This window comes from Pithys albifrons, chromosome 10 (genome assembly GCF_047495875.1).
Source record: "Pithys albifrons albifrons isolate INPA30051 chromosome 10, PitAlb_v1, whole genome shotgun sequence".
NCBI lineage: Eukaryota > Metazoa > Chordata > Aves > Passeriformes > Thamnophilidae > Pithys > Pithys albifrons.
The window spans coordinates 11,223,339-11,248,904 of record NC_092467.1 but is presented as its reverse complement, the minus strand read 5'-3'; the positions used below and the strand labels follow the sequence as shown (position 1 = coordinate 11,248,904).

Below are 25,566 nucleotides of genomic sequence, written 5' to 3'. Positions count from 1 at the left end.
AAAATAAACGGGAAACAGACTACCGCAGGTGAAATTAACATTTATGACCTTTAGGAGGAAAAGCCCCACTTTCCTGCAGGGCATGAAGGGCTGTTACGATGTGTCAGTGCCCACACCGGCCGGACTGATGCCAGGAGCTGGTTCTGCAGCGGGTGCGGTGCCCCCGAGGTTACACAGGACGGCGGGGCCGGGTCGGGCCGGGGCCGCAGCCGCCCCGGGTCGGGCGCACCTGCCGCGGAGGGCACGGGCCGCCCTTCCTCCCCGCCCGGCTCAGGTGACACCGGCCCCGGCGGCTCCTCCGGCCGCCGCGGAGCTTCCTGGTTCCCAGAAGGTGCCGGAGCGTCTGCAACAGGAACTGAGAGACGGGGGAGGAGGCGGTGCTGCCGCTCCGCCGCAGTCGCGGCCCGAGCCGGGGGAGCGGAGCGGAGCAGCCATGGGCTGCCGCCCGCCGCGCTGAGCCGCCCCAGCCGCACAGCGCTCCGCGGCCGCCGCCGCCCCCTCGCCCCTACCGGGAGGGGCGCTTGTCCCTGGGGGCGCCGCGGCCGCCGCTGGGGCCCCGCGATGTGACCATGGACAGCAGGTTCAAGTGAGTGTAGAGCGTGCGCGGCCGCGGCGGGGCCGTGGGGCGCGGCGGGCCGGGCCGAGCCCCGCGGCGGGGCTGCGGGCAGCGAGCAGGCCCCGCGGCCGCCCCGGCCCGGCGGGCCCGGCGTGCGGCGGGCGGGGAGGGAGAGGAGGAGGGGGAGCCCACCCGGCGGCAGCGTGCGAGGGGCCGGGCGCGCCCGCCGCGGCCGCTGAGTGACAGCGGGAAGGGCGGGCGGCGGGGCCGGGGCCGGGGCGAGGCGGGACCCGCGGTGCGGGGGGAGCGGCGGCGGCCCCCGACCCGTCCCGCGGCGCGGAGGAGGAGGAAGAGAAGGAGGCGGCAGCCGCAGCTCCCCTTCCCCGCGCCGCCCCCGGCCCCGCGGCGGCCCCGGCATCGCCCACCCGCAGCGGCGCGGGGGCCGCTCTTGGCACCGCCGGGCCGGGGAGCGGGGCCGGGCGACGCTGGCAGAAAGCGGGACCGAGGCCGCCGGGCCCGGCCCAGCTCCTGGACTGGGTGGCAGCGCTGCCCGCGGTGACCCTGCCCGAGGCTGTGTCAGGCATCTCTGCAGGCGCTCACAGAATTACAGAATGGTTAGGGCTGGAAGGGAGCGCTGGAGATCATCCAGGCCAACCCCTCTGCCAAGGCAGAGTCACCTGGAGAAGGTGACACAGGAATGCGCCCAGGTGGGTTTGGAATGTCTCCATAGAGTGACACTCCACGACCTCCCTGCGCAGCCTGTTTCAGTGCTCTGCCACCCGCAACGTAAGCAAGTTCTTCCTCTTGTTGAGGTGAAAGTTCTTGTGCTTTGCTTTATGGCCGCGGTTGTTACAGACACAACCTTTTCGCCATTGTGACATCGCAGGTGCAGAGGAGGGTTTTCGGTGTCCAGCCTGGGCACCAGCAGCGGCCGCCTGCCCACCCCGGCGCTGGGAAGCGGCAGGATGATAAACACAGCTTTCAGAAATTGACAAACGTCTCCGTGTCAATACATGATGAATGAGCAGGCTGCCACAGGGTAGCTGTGAACGAAATGAGAGACGGTCTGACGATTTGCAGATTAGTTTGACACATTTTTGACATTTCTATGCATAGTGGGATGTGAAGAGTAAACTTAGAAGCATTTTTCTGGAAAAGCAGTTTCAGAGTGGCATAGTGAAAGATGGAAGGCAGTGTTACTTCAAAGAGCCTCTTCTTCAAGAGCATAATTCAGCTAGGAGTTGAATTAGAAGCACTGATTTGGTGTTTGCAACATCTGAACTGATTCCCATTAAAACTCCAACCTTAGAGTATTGAAGCAAATGCCTGAGCTTGAGTAATGTCATGGGGAGGTGTAATTTTTTTAAATGAAAGATTTTTGTGGTTCAATTTTCTAGGTGGCTTTATGAAACACAGTCTTATCAGTTTCATATTGAACCTGCTCACCAGCCAGAGGAACAATGAACAGTTTAATACCAGAATAAATCTCCAATATCCTGGTTTTAGGCTGTTGTAACTCAGAGTAGAATTTGATCTCCTACACACAGGATCAGTAGATACAGGATTTTCCCAGCTGAATGCTTAAAAATGCATTATGGGCAGGTTATGTCTCCACAACCTGAATTAGACTATAATTGCATATCTCAGTTGATGATGGTGCTGAGGTCAGTATAAGTATGTACTGAATCAATTAATTTGTGACAGCTGAAAGTTTCCTCAGCTCAGCCTTTGGATTTAATTCAAAACTTTCCTTAAAGAAACAACAGTGTGTTGATTTGCTGTATGCTTTATTTGAAGCATTCTAGAAACTTGGAACCAAGGCTTGGATTTTTGTATTTTCCTCAATCTCCAGCTGACTTCAGTGGGAGAGTTACACAAGAAAGGAGTTCAAGTGTGAGCCTTTTATGTGGTTAAATAGATAATTGATATGGGTGCGGTTATACCACTTGTTTTTAATAAAAATAGCAGTGTGCTTGGTAGACAGAAGGGGTGGATGGTATAATAGTGGCATTTAAAACTATTTTGGTAAATATTCAGTGTGGCATTAGGCCGAGTGTTAATTGCTGTGAGCATATGTAGTTTATTATTATCAGGTGTGCATTTACTGGGCAGGTGAAAGGCGTCAGCCATCACACACAGCTGCCCTTGATGGCTGCTGCAGATAGGGAGGCTCTGTCTTCCTGGGCAGCTCAAGGTTGTGTCCAGGCCCGGTAACTGCAGTAATATTTTCTCACTTGGTGAATCATACCTTTAAGGCCAAGCTGATGATCAATATCTTGTGAAAAAGGAAGCTCAGCGATTCTCAACCTTGTGACGGTAATCAGGGATTTGAAGAATAGTGGCTAAGGTCATGGAATTAAAATGGAAGTTACCGATGGGCTATTCCTATTAAGTAGAAATAAAATATGGCTTTAGAAAAGGCTCCCTGAGGCTCTATTAATATGTTTCAGATTGTTTGATTGATAAGAATTGTAGTAGCTCTTTTTTTCTCACCTGTTAGGTGGGGTACAGTGAAGTGACTTAAAAGCTGTTTTATCCATAAGGCAGTCACAGTATCATGTAAATAAATCACACGGTTTATCTTGTTTATCTTCCATATTCCTTTCTTAGGGCTGTACAGGTAAATGTAACTTACTGGTTCTTCTTTAGAACTAATCTGAGTTCTAACTTTATTTTAATGATACTTTAATTTTATTCCATACAGAAAGAATGGAAAGTATATAACGTAGTAGAACCATGATCTGAAACATGCATATGATTAATTGCTTGTGTTTGCTTCTTCTAGGGAAAATCCAGAACGTACCTTTGATTTGGTACTGAAAGTAAAATGCCAAGCTTCTGAAAATGAAGGTAATATACCATGCCTATGATATTTATTTATAGAAATGAGAGCTGAAAAAAATATTTTTCATCCTGTTGTAGTGTTATCTTATATTTTGAGTTGCTGTTGGATTGAGATTGTATTAGAAAGTGACTATGTTTATTTTACTGCTATTTAAAATCTATTAATTTATAGCTGTTGTGGGATTCTATTGTTATATTTTTGTTTTGACTTGTAAAAATATTTTTGTTTTGAGAGAAATATTTGCAAAGCTTGGACTTGTGTCTGCTGCACTTCTGAAGTCTTAAAATGTTGGTTTTGTGTAAAATTTCATTTTAGCAGAACGGATGACTTCTGTCTATCAGTGGAATGTTAATTTTGATCAGTGTGATAGGGAGAAGATAAGCTTTTTTCTGAACAGTAGGAATAGACTTTCTTTGTAGTTCATGTTTGGCAGTTGCTTCAGCTTGATACAACCAACATACAAACAGCACTTGACTTGAGCTTATATCAGCCGTCAGTTTCATGTCTCTATAAACACATGGTAAAAGAGATGTAGTACTGCAAGAGTTGTCTGAGAAAGGCTTTTTTCCTCTTGGGTAAAAAGAAGATGGGATTTGCAGTACTGAAATGAAAGTGACCTCTTGAAAGTCCGCTGGGGGAACTCAGTTCATGTTCTCATCCGAGGTTCTTGGCCTTACAAAAGCCCAGGGAGAGGAGGAGTCTTGTTGGGGTTGTGTTGTAGTTATGTTGGTCTGTGACAGTTGTGTCTTAATCACAGTTGTGAAAACAATGAGCTGGATCTTAAAATAGGGTGTATTTCTTACCCTACTATGCTAACGGATGCTGTTTCCAGAGTTTACTACTCTAACAAAAAGGCTGTAGAAGTTTATAGCCCCAAACTATTCCTTTTTTTTTTTTGTTAATTTCAGACAGCATTTGTTAGTGGTGTCATGGGAAAGTAGCCAATATGTTTGCAAACAGTATTTCTGTTGAATATAAACAATTTCTTGAAGTTTCAACAATGTTGAAGCTAAACCTGATTTTTTAGGTCTTTTCCTGACAACCCCTGGAAGACTTTTCTGTACCTGTTGTTTTATATATAACCCTCTATTGAGGACTCAAGTTCTCAAGTTCCTCTTTTTTTACTTTTTCCTCTTATCTGTGTAAGCTTGTTCATTTAGTTGTGAAGTGAAATCTTGGGCCTGGTGCAGTCCTTAGATACTCTCAGTTTATTGCCTGCTTTTTTGATTTGGTGTTGGTACAGTCATAGTTTGGCACATAGATGGACTTTCCTGACTCTAATTGTTGTTGTGTTTTGTACAGTGGCACATTTTCCCTTCTGTTCTCTCTCTTGCAGTTTTTACCTTAGTGGTTTCTTATATGATATTTGGGAACACTGATTAGCTACTTGACTTCTAAATCCTGTTCCTCCTTGCACTGTGCTTTTGGTCTCTGCCTCCACCCAATATCTCTTCCTGGGGGCCTGTTCACATTTTGGCTTAGGCCCAGCTTCAGCTTGCAGATTTCGTTCCCTTTCTTCCTTTCCCTCCCGAGGCTGATCTAGGCTGTTAATCCTTTCATGTCTTCATCTTCAAATCTTGAAAAATGTGTCTTTCTCTTCTGTGATCAGAACATGGATCTATATCCTTTTAATTCCTCTTATCTACTGTTTTACTTTTGATTTTGCCTCTGTCTGCCTCTGCTGCTGCAAGAAACCGCTTCTTGTTGTCTGCAGCTCTGTGAATGACCTACACCTGAATTTTGGTCGTAGGCACTTCCCGTGCCTCCTTCAGGGGACATTTTTGCTGTTTATCAGTTGTTCTCTGTGGAAAGTAGCATCTTTAAAAAATCTTTGTATCTCCTTGCACTGTGACCTGAGTTGATGTGGACGCTGTATCTGTGACTATACTGTGGTTGCATCCCTGGATACTCCACTTTTTATCACCATCTCTTCTACACTGGTTGTGCTCAGGTGCTATTGATTCATGGGGTGGCCGAAGGCAGGAAGGAGATCTGATACCAGCAGTGTTAGAGTCTGCAGGGTTTGACAGGTGAGGGGTTTAGGGGTCTTTCTACTGGCCTGCAGCTTCTGTTGATTCTTGCATGCTTATAAAGATCAGCACAAAAGTATAGTCCCCTTTTACCAATCAGACAGTGCTGGCTGAATATTCCAGTTACCATCCTGTTGTACTTGGTGACCCATCTGGGATTCTTCTTAATGTCTTTCATATCATATCTAATTCAGATAACAAACTCACTCCAGTGAGGGCTTGACATCATATTTACATATGGTATTATGAGCACAGTGTTGTATCAGATTAATATATCTGAATGTTAAAGTTATTTAAAGGAAATTCACAAGGGACAAAAGTGTATTGTTTCACTGCCACTTTAGAAACGGAGCACAAGGCTTGTCATGCTAAACAGGGAGCTTTCAGGGTTGGTTTATTATAAGGCCTAACAAATTTGACAGTTACCCTGTATTGTAGGTCTTGCTTTTAAATAGATTTTCATGCTAGGATAATCTTTTGAATATATCATACTTGAAAATGTGATCCATTCACCTGTTTCTTTGCTCATGCCTCTTTCTTTCTTGTAAAAGAGATTTGTGTTTAAATGGGGTCTTTCTTCCTCGCATCCCATCTGCTCCTTGTACTTGATCCTGAAGCTATGTCAGGGCTGAATTTGTGACATCACTGTCACCAGTGTTGCCGTGGAAATATCACAGCCACAAAATTATGATCTCCCTGCATGAGTGAGCAGCAGGAGAAGCTGACTTAGGAGAGAGGAAGACCTTAATGTGACCCATGTATCTTTAAGCTTTTTCTTTTCAAGTCTTGCCTTAGTGTGCATTCTTCTGCATTTTATTTCCCTCTGCCAGTATAACTGCTCTAACAAATAGATGTGGAGGTAGCCCTGCTACGTATGTAACTCTTAATAAGATTTTTTTTGTGAGCATGCTGTATGCCTGCAACAATGGGACATGATGAAAAATTTTTCTGTTAAGAAATTGTTATGCATTTAGAAAAGTATTTTGAGATGACTTCTTAATTACCGCATAGCTCTCAAGGAATGTCAGTTTTTTCAGGTATGACAACATCCTATGACTCTTCCACCTGTAAAAGAGCATCCATTTACGAAATGCAACACAGTTTGATGGAATTTGTTCTTAAATTATTCCTCTAATTATTTTTAACATTGGCGTTTACATTGAACGGAAAACAGAAAGGTCTCATGTAGGTTAAATATGAATTTTTCACTCCATGTGTGGTAGCTGGCTCCTGAACTGGTTACTGCCTTAGTTGTGCTAGCCTGTATTTATTTATAGCTGGATAAAATTTTTGTTTCCTACTGCATACCTTTTGTGTATGTGATTTAAGAGTAGCTTGCATACTTCAATATTAATTTCTTAATACTGAGTAAGTCATCCTTTGGGCTGCTCTCTCTCTCTCTGTTCTGAACAACAAGAGTGCACAGTAGCATTGCTATAATAGTGATCTCTCAAGGCTTTCCTCATTTTTGGGGCAGGAGAGAAAAAAGGGTATTCTCTACTTAAGTGTTCTTGTAATTCCTGCAACAATAGAATATATTGCTTACTGTTTTTTCAGAGTAGATCTCCAAAAAGAAGAAAAAAGCTTAACACCAAAATCAGATTGTAGCCATGTCATAACTTCCAGTCCTTCGCAGGGGTGCAGATGTTGAAACATAGTAACTGGTTGATGTGACAACTTGTGAAAATTCATAACCCGATTCTCACAAAACTTTGAGATGAATTAACTTCTGTTTGCCAGAGTTTGCTGAGTGATTGGGAGAGAAGTGCTAAGCTATTCTAACAGCCTGTTGTTTGGTAATTGTGAATTTGGCTTGCAGTGTGAGTAGCACCTTATAGCAAAAAGTTTTACATTGCCTTCCAGGCAGTTTCAGATTTTCATAATTATTTTCTGTGTTACTTCTTAACAAACAAGTAAAAAAAAAAGGAAATAGCAAAAATGTGTGCTCAATATAACATCATCATCAGGCCTTCTCCATTAATTTTTCACTTAGAGACTCAGAGGGCCACTTGATAACAGATATTGTGAAAACTGCTGTGTTATTTTAAGGACAAGAATTGCTCTTTAGCTTTAGGATGAAAAGATGCAAGTTTTTTGCACTTTGGGCTGAGTCACTCATTCCAGGTCTCAGGAGTAATGCAGTGGTGCAGTTGTCCTGAGTGCGTCATCTTACATAAGGGTATTGCATCAAGGCTGCTCAATGTCTGCACTTACAGCAACTTTACTCTTCCCCTGGCCCTCTTTTGAAAATTATAATGTGGCTGACAATGTCAGATGGGCTGGAGCCTCGAAAGTGACTGAACAAAGCAATCTGCAGCTTCTTTTTTTCTTTTCCTTTTTCTATCTAGGTTCTTCTATCATGAAAATTAATTTTTGGAAAGTTGATGTTTTTGAAGTTTTCCACAGAACAGGTCCAAAATAATAGTGCCATTACAATCTTTGTGAGGAGTGGATGTTTATCTATGTGTATCTATGCAAAACCAAGCACCTACAGTTTGTGCATACACACGTATTAGTCAGAGCTTTGAATTTTGGTTAAATATTCAAAGATGAGGTTGGCAATAACCAAGTCTATCGACTTGATATCCTTCATATTGATTCTAATAAAACTGGGTTGCAAGGCCAGATGCAAAAGGCAATGCAAATATATCACCAAACAGTAGATAGGCAGTGTGCAACAGCACCTGGGAGCTTAAAGTTTTCAGCACTTCTGTCCACAGTTTCCCAAGAAGAAGATGACTCAGTTTCAGTGTGTGTGGTTAAGAGAGTGCTATTTGCTACACCTTTGTTTCCTTTGAATATAGCACATAGAAAAAGCAACAGAAATGCTCTACGGAGTGTACAGACAGAACCAGGAAAGTCAACCACTGAACATCATGGTTTGGGTCTAGGGCTGCTTTAGTCCTGACTGCTGAAGTTTAACTTGAAAATCCCTTTAAAGTAGCAGTTCATTTTCTGTTCAGTCTAAGAATAATTGTTGGAACAACCCCTGAAATTTGATTGCTTTGTCTGTATTTCCTCTTTAAATGCTAAGAAGCCTTCTATAGCTCTAGGGCAAGCTAATGTCATTTTCAGAGAAGGTGTTAAATGGGTTGTATTGAATTGCAGGAGTAACTCCTGTAGTTCATCTTGCCTCTGCCAAAATGATAATAAGCTTAGTGATGTGTGACCTCTGAATTATATTTCTTTAAGGAGTCTTGTTTTTACTAAATTTTCAAGGAAAAGCCATGAAAATTAGTTCAATTGTGCATTGGTGGAGTTAAAACTATATGAGTTAAGCCCAGGAATTAGTCTAGAAATGCAAAATTCTTTATATGAGGTTTGGTTATGGCCTCTAAGGTAGTAAAAACATAGGTAGTTCCAGGAAGGCCCCAATTCTAAAAAAAAAAGAGGTTACTGCAGTTGGTAGTTTTGTCCAAGGGTAACGTGTCTCTCTTTGGTAAGATTTTGATTAAGAGACTTCCAAAGGTGCTCTCAGGATTGTGGACAGAGCAAGCACCAGTATTTCTTCTTTGTTTTTTATTTCATTATAGAGAGTCTTTCGTTAACCACAGGCTCTGAGCCAGTGGGTGTAACGTGCTGATCAAGATAACTCCTTTCCTCTGCTGTACATTTTTTTTGCAGACCATCACTTGAACCTGATGAAAAAGATAATTCTCTCAGTGTAATACATGAAGAAGTCTGCAGGATTTTTTTTAAGAACAGTTAAAACTTCTTATATAGTCTATATATACTGCCAACCTTTTCACTGTTGGTTTTAACTGGAAGGATACTAAAAAAGTACTGGCCCACAGAAAATTAAGTTTCTCTTAATTTTTCAAAGCACTCTGTGTTTTTCAGATGACTGTGAAAAGCAACTATATGTTCCTATGAATTAGATAAACTTTCTTTCAAGACTGTAATTTTTGTGTATGCTTTCAGTCTCAAATATTGTGTTGCCATATTAGAATTTATTTTACACCAATAAAAAGTTAAAAATACTGTTTCAATTAGTAAAATGTCCTTTCAGAACATGGAATATCTACTTATAGTCTTAGCTTCGATGCAGGTTTTTGTGTATAAAAATTAAAACTTAGTTTCTATAGTCTTCTGAAGTCGCATTAGGCTTAACATCCCCCCTCCCCAAAGTCATTAAGTTCCATGTTGTTATTTAGGTTAGTGCTACTTCCCTGTAATGGTTTTTTGCTTTTCTTGTTGAAATTTTTAAATGGTGGTTCCATTTTCCAGCCTGAAAATCTTGGAAAAGGACATTTAATCTATCCTGGTTTCTCTATAGGATTGATGAGAAGAATATTTCACAGTCTTTTGTTGGGGATTATGCAAACATTTTGAAAGCAAAAGCAGGTAGTGCATCACTTTTATCCTTTGGACAAAAAGGAGGAATATAAACCAGACTTTGGCTGAAACTGTCTTATGTACAAGCACCAAGCATACATGGAAGGCCTTAATAAATTATAATATATCTAAACGAGTATTTTCATTGGGTTCAGATTTCTTGCATTTAATTGGAAAGCCCCTAAGGGTATGACAAATATCTTTGTGTGTTTTTGTACTGTCACTAGCAAAGAGTGGATGATGGAGAATTATGAACAACAAAAACAATTAGGACAACTATGATTTTCCATCTAAGATGGGCATTTTGATGCTTTTTACCTTTTCCTTTCCTTCACCAGAGACTGAGAAGTGGAGTGTAGTCTCTCCAGCTTTCAGCTTCTCCACAAATACAGAAATGTGGAGAAAAATGTTGCTGCTTTTCAGTGTTTCATTTCTTACAGCTATTTTTTTCCCCCCAACCTACAGAGATTCTTGGATGTATGTGTAATTTGGGGGTGGGTGCAGATATGTGTGTGTAGGAGGGAAAAGGGCAAGAGCTGCTGAGGAAGTAGGTCAAGGAAGCCCTTTCTCCTATCTCCCCTGCATTCTTTGCTGAGATGAAGAGACCTCGGTGGGGAGGGATGACCCTACTCCCCAGCAGCCAGAGGACAGTCCTGGGAGGAGTGGCAGGCTCTGCTCCGCTCCAGAGATTCCAGCTGCAGTAATGTGGGGGCTGGCACTGTGGTATCAGTGCTGGTACAGATGAATTATTGCCCTGCAGGCACTTGCCTGTCTGTGTCATTTTTTCACGTAATGCCATGTGCCACTCTCAGCAGTGTGACCGGGTTTGGGGCAGTGAAGTTAAAAGGGAAAAACTTGATGAATTAAGTAATACAATTATTAATGTGCTGTAAAAATAATTTTGTGTAAAATTGAGTAGAAAGAACATGCTACTATTAATATAACTAAATATAAGCCAAACTCAGTAACCTGTATCTGTTAGTGCAGTCCATTGGTATGAAAGTTCATGTTCCTGTGCTTTTTTCAAATATAATTTTAGTTTTGTTTTAGTTCTTCACTCTTTGAGATGGCTGCCTGGGGGACAGGTCGTGGGCTTTTAAATTGTTTGCATTCAGAAGTGTTAAGTTTGCATATTTTCCTGAGCTAATGTCAGCATGCTTTGGCCCTCCCACGCACTGAACAGCCACATCATGCACAGAGGTGTATCAGTCTTTAATTGGATATGTTAAGCTGCTTGCAGTCTTTATATATAGTTTGTTTGTTTGTTTTCTTTAATTTAAAATCTACCAAAAAAACTTTGGAAATTGGTTAAACTTTCAAGGTTTCAAATGTTTCTTTGCAAAGCCATGAGACACTTCTCTGTCTACCACTAACTTGAAGAGGCTGAAGTGCAGGACTTCCTGTCTGGTTCACAGAAATGCTCTCTTTAATTCTTTTTTCTTTGCCATTGATATTATCTGGGGAATGGCAGATACATGTAGATGTGCATGCTCATTGTCTAACTGTTGAAATAAACACTTCTGTTTCAAAATAAAATAAAACATGGTTAAGGGAAGAGTTACATAAGTGTTTTCAAAGAGCTTAAAAAACCCCTGAAGCCAAGTAAAGTACTATTTTTATTACTTAAAATAATTTTGTGTAGTAAGAGCAATTTGAGCTTTGCACCTAATATGTTAAGAATCTGTATTTTTCATGGCAGGCTGATAACTTCAAGATCCAGGTACAAACAAGATATTTACAGGCACACTCTTAGGATGAAAAATTCTACGTGACTGACAGATAAAGTGTTAAAATGCTGAAAGGATTAACTTCTTAGATTCACTTTTAACATTCTTCCATGCATGTTGGGGAACTGTAGTTTTATACTTAGAACTGAATAATTTGTTTGGAGAAAGACTTTTTGTATTTTGTGAATCTGGTTTGGGAGAAAGAATTAAAACTTAGTGCTTAACTTTTTATGGAAAAAAAGAAGAGAAAAAGCAGAAGTGAAGGAAAAAGGCTTGAACAAGATGTTGGGTGTGGTGTTTGCGCTTCCTGAGCTGGGAGAGCCAAGGCAGCAGTTTATAGTCATACTGTCTTCCTTTACAAAATTCTCAATCCTTGTCTGGAAGGTACTGTCCAAGTGTTGCATCCTTAATTAGAAACAAGACTTGAACAACGCCCTTAGATTATGTTTCCTGGATCTGGTTTCTTTACACATTTGAATGAGTATTCAGATGCAGATTAAAACCTAGCTAAAATTAAAAACTTTTGTCTGTAAAGAGCATATTGGTTAGTGTTTCTCTTTGCTCTGGGATGCATTTTACAAACTTTCTTAGCTCATCAGAGGGGTGTAATCATCATAACCAAGGTATTTTTCCATAAATGGTTGACTATTGCATTTTCCCTTCAAGTCAGAATGATGAAGAGTGACAAATTCTTCCATTCATCTGACTTAATGCTGTTCAAGGGTTCTGCTTTTTTGTGTCACTTGAACCTGTATTAGAATGCATATGTATTGTAACGCTGTGATGTCATTGTGTGGATGGAGTCAAGTGTTTGCTTTTGGGAGGAGACAGTCCTTTTGCTCTGTTACAGGACAAGCTAAACGCAAAATCTGCTGTCATCTGCCAAATGTCGAATTGAATTGTGTTGTGATAGTTGCACTTGACACAGAGAAACTGTGCTGAAAATCATTGTCAAGCACGGCATGGTTTCTCTCAGAAGTTACAAAGAAAAGCTTAGCATTTTAAGGCAGGGAATGGAGTTACTGCAGAATGATGATAATTTTTATATCTTCATGTTAAGGTGCAGATTTAAAAAAAAGTAAAAGTTTTGTGCTACAGTGAATGTGTTTGTGTTCTGATTAAATGCAAAATAAGGAAAAGTAGCAACATAAAAGGCAAGGATTGTGTGATGGTTGTAAACTTAGCTGGAGGTCTGTCTCAAGTTTGAAATAAGGGAGTGAAACCCCTGAGCCTTTAGAGTGACAAGAGGGAAAGAGTTATTTTAACTTAGTCTTGCTGGCAAGAGCTGGTCATTTATGTGTCCTCTTTGTAACATTTGAAGGTCATTTGGCTCCTCAGCTGTGTGTGTTTGCTGTTTGTGTTTCACTCAAATAGCAGCATGTGAGGTAAAAAACATCCTTCCTGCTTCTGGTGGCACCTGGCGGGCTTCCTGCGTGGGCACACTTGGCATTCAGCTGGTGGGGCTGCCTCTGGAGCTGACAGGAAAAGTTTGTTTGTGGATCAAAGAAGGAGGAACCAGTGGGATTTGCTTGCGGTGCATTGTAGCATGGGCTCTTCTTTCATCTCTGAGTGTTAATTTCAAGTTTTTTGGGTTTGTTAAAATAAATGTATTGCCAGCTCGGGAAACTTAAGACAACTGGGTAGGGCCTTTCTCTGTCCTGTGATCTTCTTGATGACTTTGTGTTGGAATTGCCATTGGGTTATGTTAAACTCCTGTTTTTGAGGAAATGTTTTGACAACTTTGCCAAGGCCTTCCAGTTTTCTGTTCACTTAGAAAAATTTAGCTTTTAATAAAAAAAAAAAGTGAGCTCCATGTCACACATGGTCACTTTAAGGTATTGCAGATTTGGAGACAGCTTAAATTTTCATTTTGTATAAATAAAATTCCGCCTAAAGACCACAATTTTTCTAGATTGTTGTCATGCAGTAATTCATAGAACTGAAAATAGTTAATGGTATTGTGACATGACACAGACTATTCTGACAGACGTTGTGTCCAGGAAAGACTTCTGCTGGTATTCATATTCTGGGTAACTTTTCCCTGCTAAGAATGCTGTGAGATTAAAAAGAACTTTAGTTTCCTAGTGGCAGATGCATTTCTTGCCTTTTTAGCTGAAATTCATGAACTTTTGCTGCCGCATCAGACGAGGCTGTGATGTCAGTGATTCTGTGCCAGGACAAGTAAGGCTTCCTGGCACTGAAACTGAGTTAGGTGAGGTTCTGAGAATTCAGTTGCAGTTTTTGTCAGGCATTTTTAATTGGTGCATCTGAGTAAACCCATTTTAGTTCCTGGGAATGGGCATGTCCCTTGCAATGTAAGTATGTGTTTGTCTGCTTTAACTTGGGGATGGAGCCCTCCAGCATCTTGCAAGTTCTAGTCTAAAAATTCTTATACAAGTGTCAGCCAGGGGAAAAAAAAGTCAGAACTAGCATATGTGATTAGTAAGTAAGCAATTTGTAGAGAGTTTTCTTTCTCAGTCTTGATATAATATGCTGTATTTTACAGGGAATGATTTGAAATCTATTCTTTTGCATTCTGGTTGTGATGTTTGAAATCAATTCTGTAGAAGCTGCTGACAAAAAAACTTGAGGTGACCAGTGGTTAAGTGCCTGGCTGAAAACATTTTTCACTGGCTGTAAAAACTATAATAGGTTAAAGCCTGCCTTAAATTCTCTGGTAGCTACTCATAGTGACTCTCTTCTTTTTAAACAAACAGTTTTGTGTGATGTTACTGGACACTGACAGATACAGCAAAGTGTCGTTGAGAATACTTGTCAGGTCCTGCAATCCTTGGAGGGAATTTGCACTGTGTTTTCAACAGTGAACAAAGCAGAATCTTTTCAGCTCCTGCTTTTGGGGAAAATCATAAAGGACAGGGTAAACCAGATCAAACAGTAATAAAAATAAATTAAACTACCAGAACTTTCAATGAAGGTGAAATAGGACGAAGGTTGGAAATAAAAAGGTAGTGAATTGTGTTGACTGTGTTCAGCACAGATCTCAAAGCCAGTAAATCCACAAGGTTGGTCAAATCCCAAGCAGTTGCTCTCCAAATGCTGGGGAGCATGAACTTGGTCTGCTTGTATATGATCTGCTTCATGCATTTTAAATAAATGAGAAAGATGTGAAACCACAGCGTGCATTAAGCTCAAAAAAGAGAAAAAAAAAACCTTTGCTTCCAGCCCTAAATTACTTTAGTTCGATCTGTAGGTTTGCCTCACTCTGCTAACATAGGACTGAATGTTTCTCAGCTCCAAAACACCACTCCTCTCTGTATTTCCTGGAAAATTTGTTGGTAACAGCATTTGCTCCTACAGAACCCATCTGTGTGGCTTCTCCTAACTGGGTATGTTGGTGATGCTTTCTATGGTTGCTTGACTCCTAAACTGGAAAATACTCTGTGTAGTAATCTGTGTGAAAATGAATATACCTTGTTATAAGATGTTCTCTGCGAAAGGAGTACCCAGTAGAAATTTCAGCTTTCTGATGAATAGTGATTGTACTTCATAGGCTGTCCAACTTCAAAAATATTCAATAACCCATCTAATAGGAGATGGAAGTATTGAGGATAAAAACTTGGCTGTGTATGCAGTCCCTTCAGTAGGCTGTGGCCTGGGATTGCAGAATGATCTCTGCATTCACCAGTTAACATCGTCATGAATGACTTTAATAAAAGAATCTGAAATGAATTAAAGTTACAACAGTTGCAGAGGTGCTGGTTACAGTTGTATTGTAATGTGGATTTAAAGCCAATCTGTGTAAAGTAAATACATATCCTTAGTATATGCAATTCTGGATTCGTGCAGGGAACATAACTGGGCTGTGTATGGAGCTAAATCAGAATTGTTCACATCGTGTCTTAGAAATGTAATAGGATTTTATAATCTGATAAAAGATCATTGTTCATTTTGTGTCTCATTGTGTACGCTCCTCCTTTTATCCTCATGTATCAGGGAAACTTGATTCTGACATGTGCCACTGGAGTACTTCTGCTACTGGAGTTCTACTTCTGTGTATTATAATGCTGGAAATTATTCATCTAAGCATGACCAATATATTTTAATTGTCAGCACATCTTGAAATATTCATCTTTCAGTGAACAAGACAAAAAGTCTTGCTAGGACAGAAAGTGCCAGAACAGCATCAACAATAGTTGCAAACAAAGTGATGTTTCCAAGCGCTCTGCATGCAATGAGATCAAAGTGGATTTGGTGTTTTCTTTCTTTGTTTTAAGACCTGTATTTAGTTAATGTTGCTTTGGATATGTAGAGCAGTATATATTGCTTACCACAACAGCTCATACAGTAGCTTTGTGCTTGTGGGTTGAACGCAATGCAAAGCATGACACAGATACAAATTGCCTAATCTGAGATAAATGTTGAGACAGTTAAGTGTTACAGAACGTGAGAAAGTGCCTTTATATTAACTGATGTTCCAGAACCTCAATTTTTTCTTTTTAAATCACAGCAGTATATATTCAATTAATCTATTTAATAGAAATATTAGAAGTCCTGTCATATGTGTAAACCAAAAAGAATGGATAAGGTAGGGCAATACTGATCCATTACAAGAAAATAGTATGTTTTAGAAAGTAAAAAAAAACATATTTGATATAAAAATCAGTAGTTCTAAAGTTTAATTTCTGTATTGTGTTCATATGTGGTTCATCAACATTTCTGGAAGTTTTTGTTTACAGGGTATCAGCCAGACATGCTAGAATGATGTATTGCAGATATGCAGGGTTAGGCAGAGAAAGGTCTGGGAGATCAACTTTGAACACCAGTGGCTGACAGAGGTGAATTTGAAATCAATGTTTCAACTTCATTGGGTTCTTCTTAAAATGTTTACTATAGGGCAGTGTTGGAAAATAGTGTTTTGTTAAGATATGCTAATTGACTCCTCTAATCTGAAATTCTTAGACATTCTATTAGAATTTTTAATTGTCCTCAAATAAAATACATGAGCAATCAAACAAGAATTCTCTTTCATATGTGGCTGTGTCTGAAGTTATGGACATTGAATGCACAGATGTGTGGATAAAATCTGATTTATATACAATGAACTGTAATCTTCCCCTCTTGAAATACCTGTGCCCAGAAAACTGATCACATACACCAAAGATAAGTGGTACAAAACACAGTGTCATATAGGATATCAACTAGGTCTGGTTTTGAATGGTGTTAAGTCAACAAAGAAAAGCATTTTGTGAACAATAGATGAAATATCTTCCTAACTTGGCTAGATAGCTCAGTAGTTATTAATAGGATACAAAATCTTTGAGCGCTGGAATATGTTTACTCTGGTTTTTTTTCATTTTTTCTTTGGAGTGTCCTGTTATTGTCTGTGCTTCCTCCTTTACATGTGTGAGGTTTATGTTTTCACTGGATTTAGCAGTGCTAAGGGAAAAGGATGAAAAAAGCCCCATGTTCTAAGGGCCAGGCATAATCCTTAAACTCTCTTGGATTTTGCTGATGTTGAGCTTCAGCCAAACTGAAGAAAAAATAATTCCACAAAGCTAAAACATATACTCTTCTTTAGTAGGCAGTGCAAGCACCAGTCTCTCCTGAAGGGAGGTGACCAGAGTCTGGATCATGTTGCTGAAAGCCTGAGTGATGCATTACTGTGGGCCACATGAACAAGCCTTGCTGCTAATAGGTGTCCATTAGGCAAGCTCTGCAAAAAAAGCCATGTATTTGAATGGCATTTTCCAGGAAATAGATGCTTCAAGCTTGAAATGAATGACTAATGCTGAAGCGTGGTGTGTTTCTTGGTAGAAGGTATTCTGGTGGTAATGGTAAGTGTTGCTGTCCTCTATTCCACAACCTGCCTTTCCATGGGCAGCAAGGAGAAAGCAAAAGCTGTCTCAGTTACTGTGTGGCTGCACAGAAACTGTGTTTGTGTAACTGGAGTAAAAGCGAAGGGATGATCTCCCCCGAAACTGCCATGAAGATGCCACATATATGCTGGTTCTCATTGCTGGAAATCAAGATATAATTGCGTTATAGAGAAATGACAAAATTTTCCTAAGTGGAAGCTTTTCTTGTGCCTGAAGTGAATATTCTTTTGAAAAAGAAGTTTTATAATATCAGAAAATGAGGTATGTTTGTTTGTTTGTTGGCAACTAAACCTTATCAGGAATGCATGTGGCTGTAGTTAAAGCACTTTTATGAGTCGCCCTTCAGGCGGGAGCCCGTGGGAGTGAAGAAACAATTTCACCTCAAATAATTTGAATTTAATGGGTAAGATAGTTGAGAACATTTGCTGTATAACCTTTTAAATATATATAAGCAATAGAAAACCTTGAAAAGAAAAGCCTCTTTATAAGCTATTGTGTTATGAAATATGAGGGGACTGTGATTGTGACCTCCTTGAAGTGCTGTAGTATCTGCTCTTGAAAAGATTAAAGAAGACTATGTGGTGTTCTTGCCTTTGCCCCTCAGCAGCACTTCAGCTGCAAATCTGTGTGAAAGTTAAAACTTCCTGCTGACCTCTAACTTCACAAAGAAAATTCTTCTAGGCTTTATTCAAGTAGGAAGTTTACCATGAGCTTCACCAAAACATTGGAAATGTTTCCTGATGCAACAGCACATTTGCAAGTTGTTATTTCAAGACACTTCTAATCCAGAAAGATCAATAAATTCAGTTTGAAAGCTACATGCCATTTTACCCATAACTTGTCAAACATATCCTTAGTTACTTATTGCTTGTCACCATTCAGGGAGTAGCAGTTGTGGGAGTTGTGCTACCTGTATGTACTGGTAAGGGCTTGGATGCCCTGCGAGGGAGAGGTGTGATTTGTCACCTCTTTGTTTGGATCCCCTTTGTGGCAGGAGATGCTGAAAGCACTTCTGACACCTCGTACAACAGTCCCAGTGTTGCTTTGCTTCTCTAAATTTGTCCTGGTGAGAAAGCTGGTCAAACAAAGCCAGGAGGTGTCCGTGCCTGTTACTGGGTGAATGGCTCCCTGTGGAACATGAAGAGCAGTTTAGGAAACACGGAAAGAAAATCCGATGACCAATGACTGATTTAAGGGAGGGAGCAGATTAGGATTGTGCTGTTGTGTTGCGTCACTCTTCAGGTCTTTGTGTTTAGAGGGGAAAATCTCACTGAACTCTGTTCTCAGAGTTCAAGGTACTGCACAGATGTGTTACATTCAAGTTAAGAGAGTTCATTTGATTTCATTCTTTTTACTCAATAGAGCAAGATGCAGGGAGTAGTGAAGTAGACTGTCTGCTTCAGTTCAGGCTGGAAATTTTGCCATATTTTGAAGGAGTTTTTTAGCGTTTCAGGGCAGTTAATAATTGCTTATGTTAATAGCAGATCAATATTGCTTTCTGTGGAAAACATGTTTGAAAATAGGTCATTATTTTAAAGAACTATAAGAATGAATGAATCTGCTATACTTCTTTTATGTTGCTAAAGCCTTCCTGTATAATTAGCAAAGAAGTCACAAACACTGAAGTTCATGTTTTCTTTTGTTTTTTTTTTTCTTTCATCAAAACTGCTGTAGGTTTTTATTCCAAAAGCAAAACAAATAAGTGATGTGTTCACTTACCCTTTATTAGAACCTTTTCTGGGGGGAAGAAATGAACAGTTTGTAGTCATAATTCTCTTAAGTAGTTTTCAAGTATTGCTGGAGGATTATAATCAGTAACCTTTTTCTTAAACTTAGCTGCAGGGCTTTGTGGTACTTGAATGACTCATATGTTGTACCATGGCTTAAAAACTTTAGTATTTCTAAAACTATAACTTCCCTTTTTTGAAAGTGTTTTAGTAACTGAATAATTGAGATTAAAATGACCTGAAGAGCCTGAAAGTGATGGTAGACAAGTAATTCCTGATGTACCTGTTGGTGCTGAGAGGGGATGAGATGTATATTTGCGTGTAGTTTACTTTTTTCATGTGCTGCTTCTGGAATGGTGCATGTTGCATAATCCTGAAGGTCAAGAATGAGAAGCAATTTAAGGAGTTTTGTCTCCAAGTGTAACAAAGAACAAGGTGTTAAACAATAGTATAGAGGTGAAGATTAGGACAAAGGTCAACTAAGTCACCTATGCAGGGTGATGGTTTACAACTGTCTATAAAACAAACTTTTCTTGGTAAATCAGAAATGAGATTTCAGTGTCTTGCTCAGTAGCTTAATGAAGTATCCCCTTACGATAGTGCAGTTGGTTCCTTGTTTTGCTGTCATCCTGTTTTTGGGTTTAGTTTTAGGTATAAGCCTATGTGGGAGGAAGTTGTGACTGAGGCTTTTGTTAAGGAGATGCTTTGTAATTTGAAGAACAACAGAAATGTATTCTTAAATGAGACTTCTGCGTTTAAAAAATTATCTTGCAGAAGTTCTGTACAAAAGAAAGATGTGGCTTCTTATGAGGACAAGTAAAGATTCTGGGATTTTATTTGTTGCAGGTGATTAATCTGTGCATTTCTTGATGTCTAATGCATACATGATCTCCTTGTGAAGGCACATGTCCTCTTTCACATAAGTGGTAACACAATGGCCTGTAAAACCAGCCACAGCAGGTGTTGCAGTTCGGTGCTTTGTTGATACTGGCCCGCATGGCCTGAAGCTGACTGAAGTATCCAGAAAATGTTTTCTTTTATATATTCTTTTATATTCTTCTCTCAGTCTTTTTTGTTTGTTTTTTTTTTGGTTTTTGAGGAGATGGCAGTCCAAGCCGGTGTTGTGTTACAGATTTCTGTAGAAGCTACAGGGAGAATTTCAAAGTTTTTTGTTTTTTAAGTCTCCTATATTAATAATCTTTTTCCTCTCAGTAACCTTGGATAGAACTAAAAATAATAATGAATCATAGGAAAATAAATCAATTTCTATTTTTATGCTTTTGAGTTAATGCTCTGTATTTGTTCCTTCTCAGACATTTTGTCTATCAGAAATCAGTTTTTATGCATCCTCTCAGACAGGCCTACATATGTGTGAAAACGTGTATCTTGTTGAATCATTCCCAGTCAATAGCTGTAAATAAGTAAGTTTTTTGGTACCATGAACAGGAATTAGAGTCTCTGTTGTTTTTCTTCTGTGGCAGCTGCCCTGTTTTGGGGGCCTGGCTTAGGTTCCTGTGTAGCTCAGCTTCAGTGTGTGCTGTCTCGCACCACCGAGACCTTGTCTGTGGAGAGGGTGGATTGCAGTGGACACAGAGCAGAAGCGTTTCTGATCAGTGGTGTAAAAGGCAATCATTTTTCTTTCCAATTTAAGTACAGTAAATGCTTCTATGACTATTTTTTTATCACTTCTGGAGATTAATGATAATTTGATAGGGTTTATATATGAAAACTTCAAGTGAAAAATAGTTCAGTACCAGCTTGGTTGTTCTCTTGTGGCAGAGCAGCAGGTGTTGCAGCCAGTGCCTCCAGTGTGCAGTACATCCCTCCTTGGGAAGCAGTCCAGGCAGTCATGGAAAGATCACAGAGCCTAAAACATCAGAGGTTGACTTAAATACTTTCATGGCTAAAGAGATTAATACTCAGCAGTCTCTAGGTTTGGCAGCCATCCTGTGTGGGCTTTTTTATTTTTTTAAGGCCATTACAATGAACATTAAAATACTTCCTAAGTGTGACTCTCCTATACGGCAGAGGCACACAGTGTCTAATATTCCATGAAGGCAGAGAAGGTTATCTCCTGACTTCTACCTCCTTTGCAAATCCAGCCTTTTCTGCCTGTTGAGAAAATTGGGTTGCTGTGGGTTGATAGTTGTGTTTGTGTCCAGGTTCTCAAATCCTGTTGCTTTCTGCTTGTTGCTGCCATGGCCAGGCTCTGTGGGGTGGCTGGTAAGGGATAAACGTTGTTGGTTTGTTTTTCCTGTTATGACAAGGATGATTTCACACTTTCTTGTTTCTGCACAAAACACACTTAAAAAAACACAAACAACCTCCCCAAAAAAACAAGCACACCCCCTCATGTTCCCCCAATCAATCAACCTATGCCAGAGTGCAATTTGTTTGCCTCTTATTTTGAGACACTCTGGCTCTCTTTTCAAAACAGATTGGTGCAACTGATGAGAGAGATGCATTTCCTCGGCTATGGCTTACTCTCCTAACAAAGCTCTCAGAATTCTTTCCAAATACACCCTTAAAAGAGGCCATAAGAATTCTGTGAAGATGCAAAGATCTATTTTTCTGCAATAATAAATGCTCTTCAGTAAAATATCATGCTTATTTGAACATTAAAATACTGCTTAGAACTAGATTTTTCGTTCCCCCCGCCACCAGCGGCCTACTTGTTTTTTTAACTCAGGATGAAAGAACAGGTTTTTATTAGTGGTAGTCCACTTCAGTAAACTTTCTTGCTACTGTGTATTATTTATGCTACATCAGTGCAAGTGTTGCAAAGTAACAAAATAGAAGTTACTGCAGTGGTTTTTTTTTTTTTGTTTGTTTGTTTGTTTTCCCCCTGGAAAATCCAGTGGCTTTTTTGCCCTCTAGCTTTATAGATACCCTTTCTTGCCCACAGTTTCCCTTTTTGATGACAGGTGATGCTGAGCACTTACACTTTTTTAATACAGCAACACATAAAATGTTTTTGTTGCCATACTTCTGTTATTTAAGTTGCTGAAGATCACTGGGACAGTGGGCAACAGTGATGCTGTGCTTTCAGCTAATTCTGAGAGATACGCTTCTTTTTCTATGTTTTGAGCTCTACTTTGGTGTATCTGCAGAGTGTATAAAATTAGGCTGTGCCAATATCCAGAATGGTAGGTGCTTGAGTATAATTTAATAATCTGTGTATTATTTTAAAGACACACATAAGCAATAGCTGCTTGCTGATAAAATGCATTTACTGACCCGTAAGTGAATTGATCCCTATGACTATTTAAATCTCAGGGCTTTAAAAGTTTTTCTCTTATCTTTATGTTAAACAATGGAAAGTTTCACCGTATGTTCAAATAACGTCTTCATCAGGTTCACAACAGGATACCATAGTTAATTTTCAGTTGAGTGCTTTACAGGATTTTCCTTTTGCTGGCTGGTTGGGTGAAAGTCTAGACACTGAGAGACGAGGCGTTAGAGGGGCCTCACAATATCGTTATTGTGAATGGTAAGTAGGAGCAGCTTCCTCTGATGTACAGACTCCATGCCCAAACCAGTGGTACAAAGGCATAGCTTTTGTTCGGGGGGATAGGGGCTAATCCGAATGCTGCACACTGTGAAAAACCTTTTATGGAAGGGGGGAAAAACTTGCCTTGAAGGTGAGAGGTCAGCAGTTTAACCTCTGACCACAAAACAAGAGACTAGTAAAGAATGGGATGAACAAGGGGGAAAAATACTTCAAGTACTCCATTCTTTGTTTATCAGAAATGGGTCAAACAAATGAGTGTCAGGAATGGTTACAGGAGTTCTGATGGGCTGCAAGGGAGTCTGAAGATGGGCTCTGGCTTAGCCATACATTGCTACAGAATTTGAAGCTTGCATTGCTTTCTCTTAAATGCTTGATAAAGAGATCACCAAATGAAAAATCACCTCTTTCAGCAATGCTTAAAGACACAGTTACTCTGCTTTCTTCCTCCCCAGCCCATATCGGGTCCTTTTGTTATTATGGTTTTTTATTATAACCTTCCTTTGTGTAGATTAACATCATTTAGCATTTGGCTTTTAACTGTTTCCACTGTTTCTGAGCTGTTTTCTGAAGTTTGTAAGAAAGCATCACTGTAATAATGCCATCACTTGGGTTCAACAGGCAGTGAGATGTGTCTCTTTCAGCTAAAGCCAGGGATCTTTGGGTGGTCAGTGCTATTGTACAACAGCAGGGGAGAGCTGTTTCCAATCTTTGTGCAAAGGGAATGTGAAGCCTTTCCCTTCTGATCTCATTTTGGTATTATGAGTGTTGGGAATTTAGTCACAATCCAATTAGAAATGATGGAAGCTGTTAACTAATAGTTAAGCCTTCCATATTCCCAGCTCCACCTGTTTGGACTAATCGGTTGCACTACTCTTGACTTAGGCTGGCAGAAGATACTGACAGTGATTAATACACTTGGTGTGTTAAAGCTTAGCTCTCTGCTTGGCTCCTTGTGCTTCACTACATCCAGCCCATGAGAAGCACTGGTCACCTCCCTCCTGGTCTCTCCCAGCATGCAAAAAAGCAAAGAAGACATAATGCCTTGCTTGTGAACCTCTGGAAGTTTTATACTTCACTAGACATAGATGTGTTTTAGATATGAGGTAAATTCCTCTTCCTGCATCACACAAAGGGATTAAAGCTGGGCTTTATTGTTGACTCTATTCACATGTCACATCTTCAAACATTTGCTTATGACCTGGACAGCTTTAGGCCCCTTGCATTAGAGAAGGGACCAGGAATGAACAGCATTCCTCAGCCAGCCAGTGGCAGGGCCTCTCAGCATTCAAGGAAATATATTTTGGTACATGCTTGATTTTATTTCTGCTTGAAAATGGCACAGCATCAGACTTGATGCATTCTCTGACCCTTTTCTGAGTTTAATCCATTGTCTTCCAATTTCATAGATATCCATCTTATTTTTTTGGGGGGGCGTAAATTCCTCAGAAAGGTGGTACTAAGTGTACTACCATGGTCTTGACACATACAGTGTTTCAATGGAGAGCTTTGTTAAACATGCAAAGTTGTTTATTAAATGAAAGTCTTAGGATTATGGCTATTGCTGGAATTACATGAGCAGGTGATTTCTAATTTTGTACCTTTTTCGGGGGCAGCCTACGGTATGAATTGTAATCTTTTAGGCTTTCCAAATTTGGTGGAGTAAAATGGTGTTCTCAAGCAAAATGACTGACATTTTTGCCCTTGGGGAAAGCACCAGAAGTTAGAATGGTTATGTATTTTAGCGGAGGCACCGTCCAGTATCTGAATCTGGAAAAAAAGTGATACAGTTTTTTCCTCATAATTATTTCTTCTGTAATCTTGAAAAGCAATCTAAAGCCCTTTCATACCTGACTATTCACTGTTCATTGTGTTCTGGAATGGCGTTTCGTGCAACATGTCCAGATTTCAGGGAAAAAAAAAAGGCTAAAAGTACTGCTGTATGACAGGGTGTAGTTTTAATATCTTTGATAAGTTCTCTTTTTTTTTTTCTTCTTTATTTTTCCCCCTCTTCTCAATTGCTACAATGGGAGAAAACCGTGGGGAAAAATTGCTTTGTGTGTCCAAAATAAAATTTCTAACTTGTGCATATCTTACGACTGTGGAACGCAAATGACAAATGAGTGTGGAGTTGAGCTAGAACAAAGTTTTATTTCTGGAATCTTTACTGTCCTTTTTCATAGAATTACTGAGGTTGGAAAGACCTTTATGAATATCAGCCCTTAACCCAGCACTGCCAAGTCCACCACTAAACCATGTCCCTATGCACCACATCTTCTAAATACCTCTCAGGGATAATCATAGAATTGATTGGGTTGGAAAAGACCTCCAAGATCATCAAGTCCAACCCTTGGTCCTCCAACTCCATCATTTGTCTGGGCAGCCTGTTCCAGTGCTTGGCAACCATTTCTATGAAGAATTTTTGCCTAATATCCAATCTAAACCTTCCTGGCACAACTTGAGGCCATTTCCCCTTGTTCTGTTTCTTGTTACCTGGGAGAAGAGACTGACACCCCCTCCCCCACCCGCCTCTCCCACACCTGGCTACAACCTCTTTTCAGGGAGTTGCAGAGAGTGACAAGGTCACCCCTGAGCCTCCTTTTCTCCAGGCTGAGCACCCCCAGCTCCCTCAGCTGCTCCTCATCAGACTTCTGCTCCAGACCCTTCCCCAGTTCCATTGCCCTTCTCTGGACTCTCTCCAGCACCTCAGTGTCTTCCTTATAGTGAGGGGCCCAAACCTGGGCTTGGGATTTGAGGTGTGGCCTCACCAGTGCTGAGTACAGGGGGACAGTCACTGCCCTGGTCCTGCTGGCCACACTATTTCTGACACAGGCCAGGATGTCATTGGCCTTCTTGCCCTCCTGGGCCCAGGCTGGCTCAGGTTGAGCTGCTGGTGACCAGCACCCCAGGTCCTTTTCCACTGGGTATCTTTCCAGCCACTCTGCCCCCAGCCTGTAGCATTGCCTGGGGTTGCCATGACCAAAGTGCAGCACTCGGCACT

The 25,566-nt window shown here is 40.6% G+C and overlaps 1 protein-coding gene across 3 annotated transcripts in view; it reads left to right on the top strand.

Annotated features, from left to right (window-relative positions):
* Positions 1 to 204: 204 nt before the first annotated feature.
* DENND1B (DENN domain containing 1B) overlaps positions 205 to 25,566 on the top strand; it is a 153,258-nt gene continuing 127,896 nt past the window's right edge. For 2 of the 3 annotated variants that reach the window (XM_071564691.1, XM_071564690.1), the window contains exons 1-2: positions 205 to 586; positions 3,342 to 3,406. In XM_071564691.1, coding sequence (XP_071420792.1) covers positions 570 to 586; positions 3,342 to 3,406 — 82 coding nt within the window. In that variant the 5' untranslated portion in view covers positions 205 to 569. Of the gene's footprint in view, positions 587 to 1,297; positions 1,343 to 3,341; positions 3,407 to 25,566 lie in introns of those variants that run through there. The other variant, XM_071564693.1, reaches the window with a different exon arrangement.